Source organism: Oncorhynchus clarkii, chromosome 2, assembly GCF_045791955.1.
Source record: "Oncorhynchus clarkii lewisi isolate Uvic-CL-2024 chromosome 2, UVic_Ocla_1.0, whole genome shotgun sequence".
In the NCBI taxonomy this organism is placed as follows: Eukaryota; Metazoa; Chordata; class Actinopteri; order Salmoniformes; family Salmonidae; genus Oncorhynchus; species Oncorhynchus clarkii.
This window is the reverse complement of record NC_092148.1, coordinates 8,374,641-8,388,330: the sequence shown is the minus strand read 5'-3', so window position 1 is coordinate 8,388,330 and position 13,690 is coordinate 8,374,641. Positions and strand designations below refer to the sequence as shown.

Below are 13,690 nucleotides of genomic sequence, written 5' to 3'. Positions count from 1 at the left end.
CAGTACGGTAGTTACTATTGGTAGAGATGGAGAGCCTCAGTACTGTGGTTACTACTGGTAGAGATGGAGAGCCTCAGTACTGTGGTTACTACTGGTAGAGATGGAGAGCCTCAGTGCTGTAGTTACTACTGGTAGAGATGGAGAGCCTCAGTACTGTAGTTACTACTGGTAGAGATGGAGAGCCTCAGTGCTGTGGTTACTACTGGTAGAGATGGAGAGCCTCTACTGTGGTTACTACTGGTAGAGATGGAGAACCTCAGTGCTGTAGTTACTACTGGTAGAGATGGAGAGACTCAGTACTGTAATTACTACTGGTAGAGATGGAGAACCTCAGTACTGTAATTACTACTGGTAGAGATGGAGAACCTCAGTACTGTAATTACTACTGGTAGAGATGGAGAACCTCAGTACTGTAGTTACTACTGGTAGAGATGGAGCCTCAGTACTGTAGTTACTACTGGTAGAGATGGAGAGGCTCATTACTGTAGTTACTACTGGTAGAGATGGAGAACCTCAGTACTGTGGTTACTACTGGTAGAGATGGAGAGCCTCAGTACTGTAATTACTACTGGTAGAGATGGAGAACCTCAGTACTGTAGTTACTAGAACCTCAGTACTGTAGTTACTACTGGTAGAGATGGAGAACCTCAGTACTGTAGTTACTACTGGTAGAGATGGAGAACCTCAGTACTGTAGTTACTACTGGTAGAGATGGAGAACCTCAGTACTGTAGTTACGACTGGTAGAGATGGAGAGCCTCAGTACTGTAGTTACTACTGGTAGAGATGGAGAGCCTCAGTACTGTAGTTACTACTGGTAGAGATGGAGAACCTCAGTACTGTAGTTACTACTGGTAGAGATGGAGAACCTCAGTACTGTAGTTACTACTGGTAGAGATGGAGCATCAGTACTGTAGTTACTACTGGTAGAGATGGAGAACCTCAGTACTGTAGTTACTACTGGTAGAGATGGAGCCTCTTATCTCCTGCTGCTAGAGGTCTGCCCATTTGAATTGTGTGTCCTTTGGTGTGTGTGTGTCGTAATTGGCTCGTTTTTTTCTGCATGTGTGTGTCCTTTGTCTGCTGCAGCACCAAGCAGCTGCGTGGGACTTATGGATCAGGGTGTGTCCACTGTCCTGGTTTCAGATGATTTAGTCTGTGTTTGTGTATGTGTGGCATTGTTGGTTGATTTGTATGGCAGATTGAATGGAGTCTGTCTGACATGCCCTGTCCTCAACAGAAACACGATTATTATAATTATTACACAACACAAGTGATCAGGCCCACACCCTGTGTTTGTCAGCTAGGATGGTTGTGTAATAACTCGGTCTGAATTGCATTCAGCTCTCCCTTTTAGTGTAGTGATATAGGGGAAACTGCTGGAGTGGGCCTTGAACCAGTAACCCTGCACTTAGTTACAGGGCAATTTCTCTACCTCCTATGACATAAAGGCCCAGACTATTGACAGAGGAAGTACTGTAGGTCTGACCAACTTGGTATTATTGTGTCACGTTCTGACCATAGTTCTTTTGTGTTTTCCTTGTTTTAGTGTTGGTCAGGACGTGAGCTGGGTGGGCATTCTATGTCGTGTGTCTGGTTTGTCTATTTCTATGTTTGGCCTGATATGGTTCTGAATCAGAGGCAGGTGTTAGTCATTGTCTCTGATTGGGAACCATATTTAGGTAGCCTGTTTTGTGTTGGGATTTATGGGTGGTTGTTTCTTGTCTTTGTGTCTATGCACCAGATAGGACTGTTTTCACATTTATTGTTTTGTAGTTTGTTCATGTTAAGTGTCTCTTATTAAAGAACCATGAACTATAACCACGCTGCGTTTTGGTCCGCCTCTCCTTCCCAGGAAGAAAGCTGTTACATATTGAACCGGGTTCATCCCCGAGCCTCAAGACCATTAGCCTACAGAGTTAAAGCCTAAATATATTGGCACTTTTAGACAATTTATAATTTCTTCTAAAATCAGTTGACATTGAAAAACGTTTGGTGTTAACACGTGTAATTGTTTGATTAAAAATTTCACAGGACCTAAACAATTATAATAATCAAAACTGAAATTGAGATTTGTTACTTCAAAGTAAAAAAAAAAAAAAAAATGTTATTACAAATTCTAATTTCTTTGGTTCGAGGCCAGTGATACTCGGCAAGTGTAGTTTCTCACCTGTGGTAAGTTACAGGTGCGTACTGGGTAAAAATAGCCATTCAAGCAGTTTTGAAAGAGAAAACAAAACATTCTGCCCCATTGCACTCCATTGTAAAGTACAAGGTTGCCAATATATTTGACCGTATTGGTATATGCATGAGATTCGAGTCTTCATGGCACAGACAAGATGACTCATCATACGAACGCAGTTTCCCAAACCACTTCCTCTACATCTGCGTCCATACAGAGAGAAGAGACAGTTAAAGTGCTACCTTGAGTTCTTTGCAAAATGGCATCACCATGGCAACCATCTCTATGTAACTCATGATTGCATTCAGCCTCGCACTCCCGCTAAGAGCACGTCATGGTGCCGTGAGACGCATCTCGCCTCAGACACAGTGCATTGTGGGTTCTATAGACCATGTTGTTTTTCACGTGTCCAGCAGACAAGAGAGTCAAACAGTCACTCTCTATCCAGACAGTGATCTTTGTTGAGAGGACATGACACACACTAATGGAAAGTTGTTAGAAACGCTCCTGTGTGTCTAACACGCACCCACAAGGACACACACACACACACACACACTCACAGACAAGTAGACTGTGTGTGAGTCCAGGCTTATTGTTGAAGAAGGTATGAATAGAGATGTGGTATGAACCTTATAGGTCACTGCAATAGTGTATTCGTGCACATCCATTCACTAGGCTTTAATCCAGGGCCCACAGACTCACCATTTTACTGTCGTGTCTATTCATCAAAAGTATATTAATAGCAAACAACAAGCATTAGCAGCAGATGATAAAAGGGCATGTTTGGGACTGGAATGACTGCTCTGACTCTGACTGACTGGACCGGCTGCTCTGACTCTGACTGGCTGGATCGGCTGCTCTGACTCTGACTGGACCAGCTGCTCTGACTCTGACTGGACCGGCTGCTCTGACTCTGACTGGCTGGATCGGCTGCTCTGACTCTGACTGACTGGATCGGCTGCTCTGACTCTGACTGGACCGGCTGCTCTGACTCTGACTGGACCGGATGCTCTGACTCTGACTGGACTGGCTGCTCTGACTCTGACTGGACCGGCTGCTCTGACTGACTGGACCAGCTGCTCTGACTCTGACTGGACTGGCTGCTCTGACTCTGACTGGACCGGCTGCTCTGACTCTGACTGGACTGGCTGCTTTGACTCTGACTGACTGGAATGGCTGCTCTGACTCTGACTGGATCGGCTGCTCTGACTCTGACTGGCTGGATCGGCTGCTCTGACTCTGACTGACTGGACCGGCTGCTCTGACTCTGACTGGACCGGCTGCTCTGACTCTGACTGGACCGGCTGCTCTGACTCTGACTGGACCATAGTCCCCCCACAAACACACACACCCTGATGGTGTTTTAGCACTTAACAGGGATTTATTGTCCTCTCAGCCATCAGTCCAGCCGATGAGATCAGCTGAGATCAGCAGGATTTAATAAACAGCAGCCTCTCTGACCAGGACCTGATACCACAGCAGCCTCTCCTCTCCTCTTTGACCAGGACCTGATACCACAGCAGCCTCTCCTCTCTGACCAGGACCCAATACCACAGCACCCTCTCCTCTCTGACCAGAACCTGATACCACAGCAGCCTCTCCTCTCTGACCAGGACCTGATACCACAGCAGCATCTCCTCTCCTCTTTGACCAGGACCTGATACCACAGCAGCCTCTCCTCTCTGACCAAGACCCAATACCACAGCAGCCTCTCCTCTCTGACCAGAACCTGATACCACAGCAGCATCTCCTCTCTGACCAGGACCTGATACCACAGCAGCCTCTCCTCTCCTCTTTGACCAGGACCTGATACCACAGCAGCCTGACCAGGACCCAATACCACAGCAGCCTCTCCTCTCTGACCAGAACCTGATACCACAGCAGCCTCTCCTCTCTGACCAGGACCTGACACCACAGCAGTGGACATGAGAGTGCCAGTGTACAGGGCAGGACTGGGGGACCAAGTGTACAGGGCCAAGCACCTGGGGTCTGTTGCATCTGCTGGGCTTATGACATAACGCTATGAATGTCTGACGTAGCATGCACTAGGTCAGACCAGCCCATTATACCTGTTGCACCACCCAGACGTAACATCCAGGCGGGTCCTTCCTACACTCGGTGAACAGGCATAGGTTTGAAACTCAGCCCCATCCTTCATTGTCTACAGCAGTGTGTGTGTGTGAGCGCTCCTCATCTTTGCTCTCTGCCTGCCTGTCGGTCTGGCTGTCCTCAGCTGAATCTGATTGATCCTGACCCCAAGTTAGAACAGCTCCAGATTACAGTGTTAGGATCAGTGATAGAGGTTGTGAGCCAACCAACCTTCATGCTGTTACCTGAGGAGACCTGGGGATGTGACAACCGTTTGGACTACTGCACGGTTTCCCAAACTAGGTCTACATGGGTGCACATTTAGGTTTTTGCCCCAGCACTACACAGCTGACTCAAATAATCAAAGCTGGATGATGGGTTGGTTATTTGAATCAGCTGTGTAGTGCTAGGGCAAAAAACGAATTGTGCACCCATGGGGAGGGGGGAGGGGGGGGGGGTGTTTGGGAAACCCTGGACTACTGCACCTTATACACATGTGAAATGGACTACTGCACCTTATACACATGTGAAATGGACTACTGTACCTTATACACATGTGAAATGGACTACTGCACCTTATACACATGTGAAATGGACTACTGCACCTTATACACATGTGAAATGGACTACTGCACCTTATACACATGTGAAATGGACTACTGCACCTTATACACATGTGAAATGGACTACTGCACCTTATACACATGTGAAACGAAACCTGGCCCAATAATGTGAATAGTATAAATGTGGATGACAGGACTCTTGTCTGGTGCCTGAATTGTGAAAGAGTGTGTGAGTGGATATGTGTATGTGGAAGTGTGATTGTGGGGACTTATCATTGTCATTATTTTAGTTTGTTAGGTAGGAAAAGAGATGCTTTTGCATAAGTTGGGGGAGGACATCAGAGGACTGTGTGACTCGTAATGTAACTCCTGGCCCAGTGTGACTCATGGTTTCACTCCTGGCCCAGTGTTACTTGTGGTGTAACTCCTGGCCCAGTGTGACTCATGGTTTTACTCCTGGCCCAGTGTGACTCATGGATTTACTCCTGGCCCAGTGTGACTTGTGATGTAACTCCTGGCTCAGTGTGACTTGTGGTGTAACTCCTGGCCCAGTGTTTCATCTCATTGGCGGTATTAATCTAAGTCTTCCGTAAGCCTACTGCAGTAAGGCGACCTCTAAATCTATCCGTTCAATCAGCTTCTTTACCAGTCAGAGGTTAATGGAGACATAGACCTGCTTCAGGAGGAGTGATAATAACATCATAAAGGCATTCTGATGCCCTACATACCTCATCTAGAGGCAGGGGGCACAAAGTACCTGGGGATGGGGGGGAGGGGGGGGGCACCAAAGAAACAATTGATTCTCTGCTAAAATCTGGGTAAAAGATTAAAAGGAATGTGTGTCTTATTCATTACATTTAGTAATGTCTTTCTTTTCTAAAGTCTACCAACCTTGCCAGCAGGCTTGTTAGTTAGACAAGCTACAGTGCATTTGGAAAGTGTTCAGACCCCTTGACTTTTCCCACATTTTGTTACATTTCAGCCTTATTATAAAGTGGATTAAATAATGTTTTTACCTCATCAGTCTACACACAGTACCCCATAATGACCAGTGAAAACAGTTTTTTATAATTTTTTTGCAACTTTATTCAAAATAAAAAACAGAAATACCTTATTTACAGAGGTATTCAGACCCTTTGCTCCGTCCCAGTCTCAGGTCTTTTGCAGACTCCATCAGGTTTTCTTCCAGAATGGTCCTGTATTTGGCTCCATCCATCTTCCCATCAATTTTAACCATCTTCCCTGTCCCTGCTGAAGAAAAGCAGGCCCAAACCATGATGCTGCCACCACCATGTTTGACAGTGGGGATGGTGTGTTCAGGGTGATGAGCTGTGTTGCTTTTACGCCAAACATAACGTTTTGCATTGTTGCCAAAAAGTTCAATTTTGGATTCATCTGACCAGAGCACCTTCTTCCACATGTTTGGTGTGTCTCCCAGGTGGCTTGTGGCAAACTTTAAACAACACTTTTTATGGATATCTTTAAGAAATGGCTTTCTTCTTGCCACTCTTCCATAAAGGCCAGATTTGTGCAATATACGACTGATTGTTGTCCTATGGACAGAGTCTCCCACCTCAGCTGTAGATCTCTGCAGTTCATCCAGAGTGATCATGGGCCTCTTGGCTGCATCTCTGATCAGTCTTCTCCTTGTATGAGTTGAAAGTTTAGAGGGACGGCCAGGTCTTGGTAGATTTGCAGTGGTTTGATACTCCTTCCATTTCAATATTATCGCTTGCACAGTGCTCCTTGGGATGTTTAAAGCTTGGGAAATATTTTTGTATCCAAATCCGGCTTTAAACTTCTTCACAACAGTATCTCGGACCTGCCTGGTGTGTTCCTTGTTCTTCATGATGCTCTCTGCGCTTTTAACGGACCTCTGAGACTATCACAGTGCAGGTGCATTTATACGGAGACTTGATTACACACAGGTGGATTGTATTTATCATCATTAGTCATTTGGGTCAACATTGGATCATTCAGAGATCCTCACTGAACTTCTGGAGAGAGTTTGCTGCACTGAAAGTAAAGGGGCTGAATAATTTTGCACGCCCAATTTTTCAGTTTTTGATTTATTAAAAAAGTTTGAAATATCCAATAAATGTCGTTCCACTTCATGATTGTGTCCCACTTGTTGTTGATTCTTCACAAAAAAATACAGTTTTATATCTTTATGTTTGAAGCCTGAAATGTGGCAAAGTTCAAGGGGGCCGAATACTTTCGCAAGGCACTGTATGAGTCTCAAATTTGAGCTCAGGTGCATCCTGTTTCCATTGATCATCCTTGAGATGTTTCTACAACTTGAATTGAGTCCACCTGTGGTAAATTCAATTGATTGTACATGACTTGGAAAGGCACATACCTGTGCCTTTTCTGGTCCCACAGTTGACAGTGCAAGTCATATCAAAAACCAAGTCAAGAGGTCGAAGGAATTGTCCGTAGAGCTCCTAGACAGCATTGAAGGTCCTCAAGAACACAGTGGCCTCCACCATTCTTAAATGGGAGAAGTTTGGACTCTTCCTAGAGCTGGCCACCCGGCCAAACTGAACAATCAGGGGAGAAGGGCCTTGGTCAGGGAGATGACCAAGAACCCGAAAGTCACTCCGACAGAGCTCCATCGTTCCTCTGTGGAGATAGGAGAACCTTCCAGAGGGACAGCCATCTCTCAGGACTTTATGGTAGAGTGGCCAGATGGAAGCCTCAGTAAAAGGCACATGACAGCATGCTTGGAGTTTGCCAAAAGGCATCAAAAGGACTCTCAGACCATGAGAAACAAGATTATCTGGTCTGATGAAACCAAGATTGAACTCTTTGGCCTGAATGCCAAGGGTCACGTCTGGAGGAAACCTGGCACTATCCCTATGGTGAAGCATGGTGGCGACAGCATCATGCTGTGGGAATGTTTTTCAGCGGCAGGGACTGGAGGACTAGTCAGGATCGAGGCAACGATGAACGGAGCAAAGTACAGAGAGATCCTTTACGAAACCTGCTGCAGATCGCTCAGGACCTCAGATTGGGGGTGAAGGTTCACCTTCCAACAGAACAACGACCCTAAGCACACAGCCAAGAAAACGCATGAGTGGCTTTGGGACAAGTCTCTGAATGTCCTTGAGTGGCCCAGCCAGAGCCCGGACTTGAACCCGATCTAACATCTCTGGTGAGACCTGAAAATAGCTGTGAAGCGACACTCCCCATCCAACCTGACAGAGCTTTAGAGGATCTGCATAGAAGAATGGGAGAAACTTCCCAAATACAGGTGTGCCAAGTTTGTAGTGTCATACCCAAGAGTCAAGGCTGTAATCGCTGCCAAAGGTGCTTCAGCAAAGTACTAAGTAAAGGGTCTGTATACTTACGTAAATGAAACGTTTACGTTTTTTTTTTATACATTTGCAAACATTTCTATAAACCTGTTTTTGCTTTGTCATCATGGGGCATTGTGTGTGGATTGGTGAGGGAAAAAAACAATGTAATCAATGTTATAATAAGGCTGTAACGTAATAAAATGTGGAAAAAGTCAAGGGGTCTGAATACTATCCAAATGCACTGTAGCTACTCTAACTTGATAGCCTGAAATGGCTCTTGGTAGCTAGTTATGAGGCTAGCTAAAGCCAACTTCATAAAATATCTATGTGGCTAGTAGTATTACAGAGAAACAACAACAACATATCTTTTTTATTATTCTTGTTTTTTAAACAGGACACATCTGAGGGGGCATGTGCCCTTGTGCCCCCTGTGGGCATGATGCCTCTGCCTAGAGGAGAATGTACTGGGGCCTTCTGTCACTCAAATGCACGGCTTTTTATGACCTTTTTCCATTGCAGCACCAGAGTGTAACCAGTGATTATGTTAATGTGAGCTCTACTGTTATTTTTGGGGAAGTGTGTTTCCATCACCCAGTGTGACACTAAAGACCTGTGAAGAGGAGAATAAACAACTTCTGCATAATCAAAACAGTTGCTTTGTGAGAAAGTGTTAACCCTGGATCTTAATGCATGTTCACAGTTAGCCATTGTTATGTAAAGGACACCATGCAGCCATACCAAACATAACATATCATACTACTACTATACTAATTTGGTATCCCGGAATTACGTTTACTATGTTATGTCTAGTCTATGAGACCAGGCTGTTATGATATGTCCCTGCTCAGCCTCTACAGTATCAGAAACATTGGCAGTAGCCTACACATGTGGAAACACACATCTCCACTTATCCACTGCTGCCTCTGGGTGGGGGAGGGGCAGACCCCCTCAACACCACTGGTCCCGAGCCGTGAGAACGCACAAGGGTGAGGGAGGAGACACAGACTTGACGTCAGGGAAACCTTATCTCGCGCTGAGCCCTTCTTTATATAAATCTCGCCGCGGAAGAAATCCCATTATAACATTAGAGAGAGACCAATTTACGGGATTACACGCGCTCACAGTGTTCAGAGACCTCAACAATCAAACAGCCTCTTTCTTTCCCATCTCGAGGATTTAACTGTCTACCTGCACTAATGCTTGACTTCCACTGATGTGGGACAACTTCTGACATTTGCTCGTAGCTCTTGATGGACTCTTATTCCTGAGTTTGGACATTCGGTTGTATCCAGTCTTCATCCATTTCACTCAATTATGGACTTGTAGGATTTATTTTACTTTCTGAGAATACTTTGGAGATTCTCATCTGTTCCATTATTTGTTTTATAGTCCAGTCCAGTGGTGTTTTTTCAGCGCACCTTTATTTTTAAAGGGCGAGTTTTATTAGTTTGACTTATTTTATTATCTTATCATCATGCTGTTGGGTATGCGACGACACAGTCTGCGGCTGCAGCACCAACTCCACCGGTGGAGCATCAGTGATACCGGGAGCCACCTATCAGACAGCCTCGCGCCTACAGCGTGCATGTCCCGCTCCAAATCCTGTACGAACTCCACCGGGGAATCGGATGGGAGCCGCGACAGCTGGGCCTCTTTAGACTCCACAGACTCCGTCATCTCCACTGGGTCTACCGGGAATACCGGCGGCAGCTCGAGACCGTTTCGCGTGGTGCTGCTGGGCGCCAGAGGGGTCGGTAAAACCGCGATTGCCAGCATCTTCGCTGGAGCGGCGGACAGCATGGACAGTGACGAGTGCGAGCTCTATGGAGGTGAATGAATTACAATGCGCTTGATAATAAGGAAAATATGCTTTATAGGGTAGGCCAATATTATGACTTTGTGATGGATGTATTTAATGCTGTTGTGCGTAATGGGCACATAGGGAAACATCCACTTGGCCTCCTTTTTACGCATCCATATTACATCAATATAAAAGTAAGATGCTTGAACAATACTAATTGTATGAATATAAATGTTGGTTGTAAATGTGGTTCTTAACACAGTGATTGGTTTGTTCTTCAGATGAGGTGTGTGAGCAGACCGTCACAGTGGATGGAGAGAAAGCCACAGTCACTCTAGTGGACAACTGGGACTCAGAGGTAAGAGAGAAACTTCTAATGGTTACTTGATGAAACTCTAGTCTGTAGGCCTAGTTTCAACTCTGTCTTGCTGTGTGTGTGTTTTAGCCATACTCTAACAGTTTGTTTACATATCACAGCTCTAACGTAGTCTCTATTTGTGTTCCCTTCAGGATGAGGGAGGGTCGTCTCAGGACCAGTGTATACAGACAGGCGATGCGTACCTGCTGGTCTACTCTATAACTGACCGGTCCTCCTTCCTGAAAGCCTCAGAGCTACGTATATCCCTCCGCCAACACCGCCCTGCTCACCACACGCCAATCATCCTGGTGGGAAACAAGTGTGACTTGGTCCGCCGCAGAGAGGTGTCAGTTAACGGTGAGATTTGAGGCACAGGTTTGGTGTGTGTGTGTGTGTCTGCATGCGTGCACATGTGTATACAGTTGATGTCAGAAGTTCACATACACTTAGGTTGGATTCATTCAAACTTGTTTTTCAACCACTCCACAAATTTCTTGTCGGCTAGGACATGAGTAATTTTTCCAACAATTGTTTACAGACAAATTATTTCACTTATAATTCACTGTATCACAATTTCAGTGGGTCAGAAGTTTACATACACAATGTTGAATGTGCATTTCAACAGCTTGGAACATTCCAGAAGATGATGCCATGGCTTTAGAAGCTTCTGATAGGCTAATTGACATAATTTGAGTCAATTGGAGGTCTACCTGTGGATGTATTTTAAGGCCTACCTTCAAACTCAGTGCCTCTTTGCTTGACATCATGGGAAAATCACAATAAATCAGCCAAGACCTCAGAAACAAATTGTAGACATCCACAAGTCTGGTTCATCCTTGGGAGCAATTTCCAAACGCCTGAAGGTACCACGTTCATCTGTACAAACAATAGTGCGCAAGTATAAACACTATGGGACCACGCAGCCGTCATACCACTCAGGAAGGAGATGCGTTCAGTCTCCTAGAGATAAACGTACTTTGGTGCGAAAAGTGCAAATCAATCCCAGAACAACAGCAAAGGACGTTGTGAAGATGCTGGAGGAAACAGGCACAAAAGTTTCTATATCCACAGTAAAACAAGTCCTATATTGACATAACGCAAAAGGCTGCTCAGCAAGGAAGAAGCCACTGCTCCAAAACCCCCATAAAAAGCCAGACTATGGTTTGCAACTGCACATGGGGACAAAGATCGTACTTTTTTGAGAAATGTCCTCTGGTCTGATGAAACAAAAATAGAACTGTTTGGCCATAATGACCATCATTATGTTTGAAGGTTAAAGGGGAGGGCTTGCAAGCCGAAGAACACCATCCCAACCGTGAAGCACGGGGGTGGCAGCATCATGTTGTGGGGGTGCTTTGCTGCAGGAGGGACTGGTGCACTTCACAAAATAGATGGCATCATGAGGGAAGAAAATTATGTGGACATATTGAAGCAACATCTCAAGACATCAGTAAGGAAGTTAAAGCTTGGTCGAAAATGGGTCTTTCAAATGGATAATGACCCCAAGCATACTTCCAAAGATGTGGCAAAATGGCTTAAGGACAACAAAGTCAAGGTATTGGAGTGGCCATCACAAAACCCTGACCTCAATCCTATAGAAAATGTGTGGGCAGAACTGAAAAGCGTGTGCGAGCAAGGAGGCCTACAAACCTGACTCAGTTACACCAGCTCTGTCAGGAGGAATTCACCCAACTTATTGTGGGAAGCTTGTGGAAGGCTACCCAAAACGTTTGACCCAAGTTAAACCATTTAAAGGCAATGCTACCAAATACTAATTGAGTGTATGTAAACTTCTGACCCACTTGGAATTTGATAAAATAAATAAAATCTAAAATAAATAATTCTCTCTACTATTATTCTGACATTTCACATTTTTAAAATAAAGTGGTGATCCTAACTGACCTAAGACAGGGAATTTTTACTAGAATTAAATGTCAGGAATTGTGAAAAACTGAGTTTAAATGCATTTGGCTAAGGTGTATGCAAAGTTCCGACTTCAACGGTATGTTACAGAGGGCTGTGGATGAGCTATGGTGTTTGATGGTGTATTTATGAGTTTCTCAGCAGCTATCTGACTATGTGTGACTGTTTTTCCCTCCAGAGGGCCGTGCGTGTGCTGCAGTGTTTGACTGTAAGTTCATCGAGACGTCAGCAGCAATGCAACACAACGTCTGGCCAGCCTTCCATGGCATTGTACAGCAGCTACGACTACGCAGAGACACCAAGGAGAACAACGACCGCCGCAGACACACACACTCACACACACGCCACGACAGCATACCCAAAAAGGCCAAACGCTTCCTGGACAAGATGGTGGCCAAGAACAATGCCAACGTCGCATTCCGCCTGAAGTCCAAATCCTGCCATGACCTTTCAGTGCTCTAAGACCCAGGACACACACACAACCCCACCCCTACTGCAGTCTACATTAGACTGACCCCTCAAAACTGTCACCCCATTCACCAGCCTCTGTGACGGTCTGGAGAATCAACCAATGGACATGCAGTGTTCTGACAATCTCAGCCGACAGAGCGATTGAAATAGTAAAAGAGAGAGAGGTGCTAGATAATTAGTGATCTCTAATCCTTTTAGGATCCCTCACTGAGACTCTCTCCTCTCTCTCTCTCTATCATCTCTTGTTCTCTCTCCCAAGTGCTTTAACTAGGTTATCCGGACAATTTGAATTCTGATAACAAGGTGTGTATGTCTGTGGTTTTGTACATAGTCCTATCTGTCCGATTGAGATAACTGATAATCTGCACTGCTCATCTTGTGTATGTTTTGCTGTGTGTGGATATTTTCCATTGGTTTTGTTTAGCAGTGGAATAAAATCCATATTTTCTTTAAAATGTCATAATGTTCACTTGTTGTATTTGTCTTGCTAGACTCCAATAACATCACACACACAAACATGCTATTGGAACATGACTCAGCAGGTGACACAGAGCAGTTATCCTCCCCTCAGAGGTAATGTGTGTGTGTGTGTGTGTGTGTGTGTGTGTGTGTGTGTGTGTGTGTGTGTGTGTGTGTGTGTGTGTGTGTGTGTGTGTGTGTGTGTGTGTGTGTGTGTGTGTGTGTATAGGTGGGTGTGTGTTCCCACCAGGATGATTGGCACTGACCCCCTAGAGGCCTGGGATTGGGGCCAGGGCAGTAGCGTGTGTGAGAGAGGGATGATTAGGCTACCTTCAGCCAGAGTGGGAATGAGAGAGCCATGTCTGGATTAATGACTGACTAGAGAGGGCTGCCTTTAGAAACACTCCTTCAATTGAGGAAGGGGAACTGGACACACAGATATGTCTTGTACAGTGGCATCTCAGATTGTGAGAAGTGAGTGAGTTGTCAAGGTAACATCTTGGAGGAGGAGTCAAGAACCAGGAAGTGGTTAGATAGAAGTCTGATT

General features: G+C 45.3%; 1 protein-coding gene across 1 annotated transcript; it reads left to right on the top strand.

The window, feature by feature from the left end:
* The first annotated feature begins 9,483 nt into the window (after positions 1-9,483).
* On the top strand, positions 9,484-13,149 carry LOC139379047 (GTP binding protein overexpressed in skeletal muscle). The gene is made up of 4 exons (XM_071121790.1): positions 9,484-9,960; positions 10,214-10,290; positions 10,443-10,647; positions 12,392-13,149. The coding sequence occupies exons 1-4, from the start codon at positions 9,606-9,608 to the stop codon at positions 12,673-12,675; spliced, it is 921 nt and encodes a 306-aa protein (XP_070977891.1). The 5' UTR covers positions 9,484-9,605; the 3' UTR covers positions 12,676-13,149.
* Positions 13,150-13,690: the final 541 nt, after the last annotated feature.

Bases quoted from the DNA above. Each gene is read 5' to 3' on its own strand.
- LOC139379047 (XM_071121790.1), top strand. From the start codon at position 9,606: ATGCTGTTGGGTATGCGACGACACAGTCTGCGGCTGCAGCACCAACTC. The intron at 10,291-10,442 runs GTAAGAGAGAAA...TGTTCCCTTCAG, and splicing joins TGGACAACTGGGACTCAGAG to GATGAGGGAGGGTCGTCTCA. The intron at 10,648-12,391 runs GTGAGATTTGAG...TTTTCCCTCCAG, and splicing joins CAGAGAGGTGTCAGTTAACG to AGGGCCGTGCGTGTGCTGCA.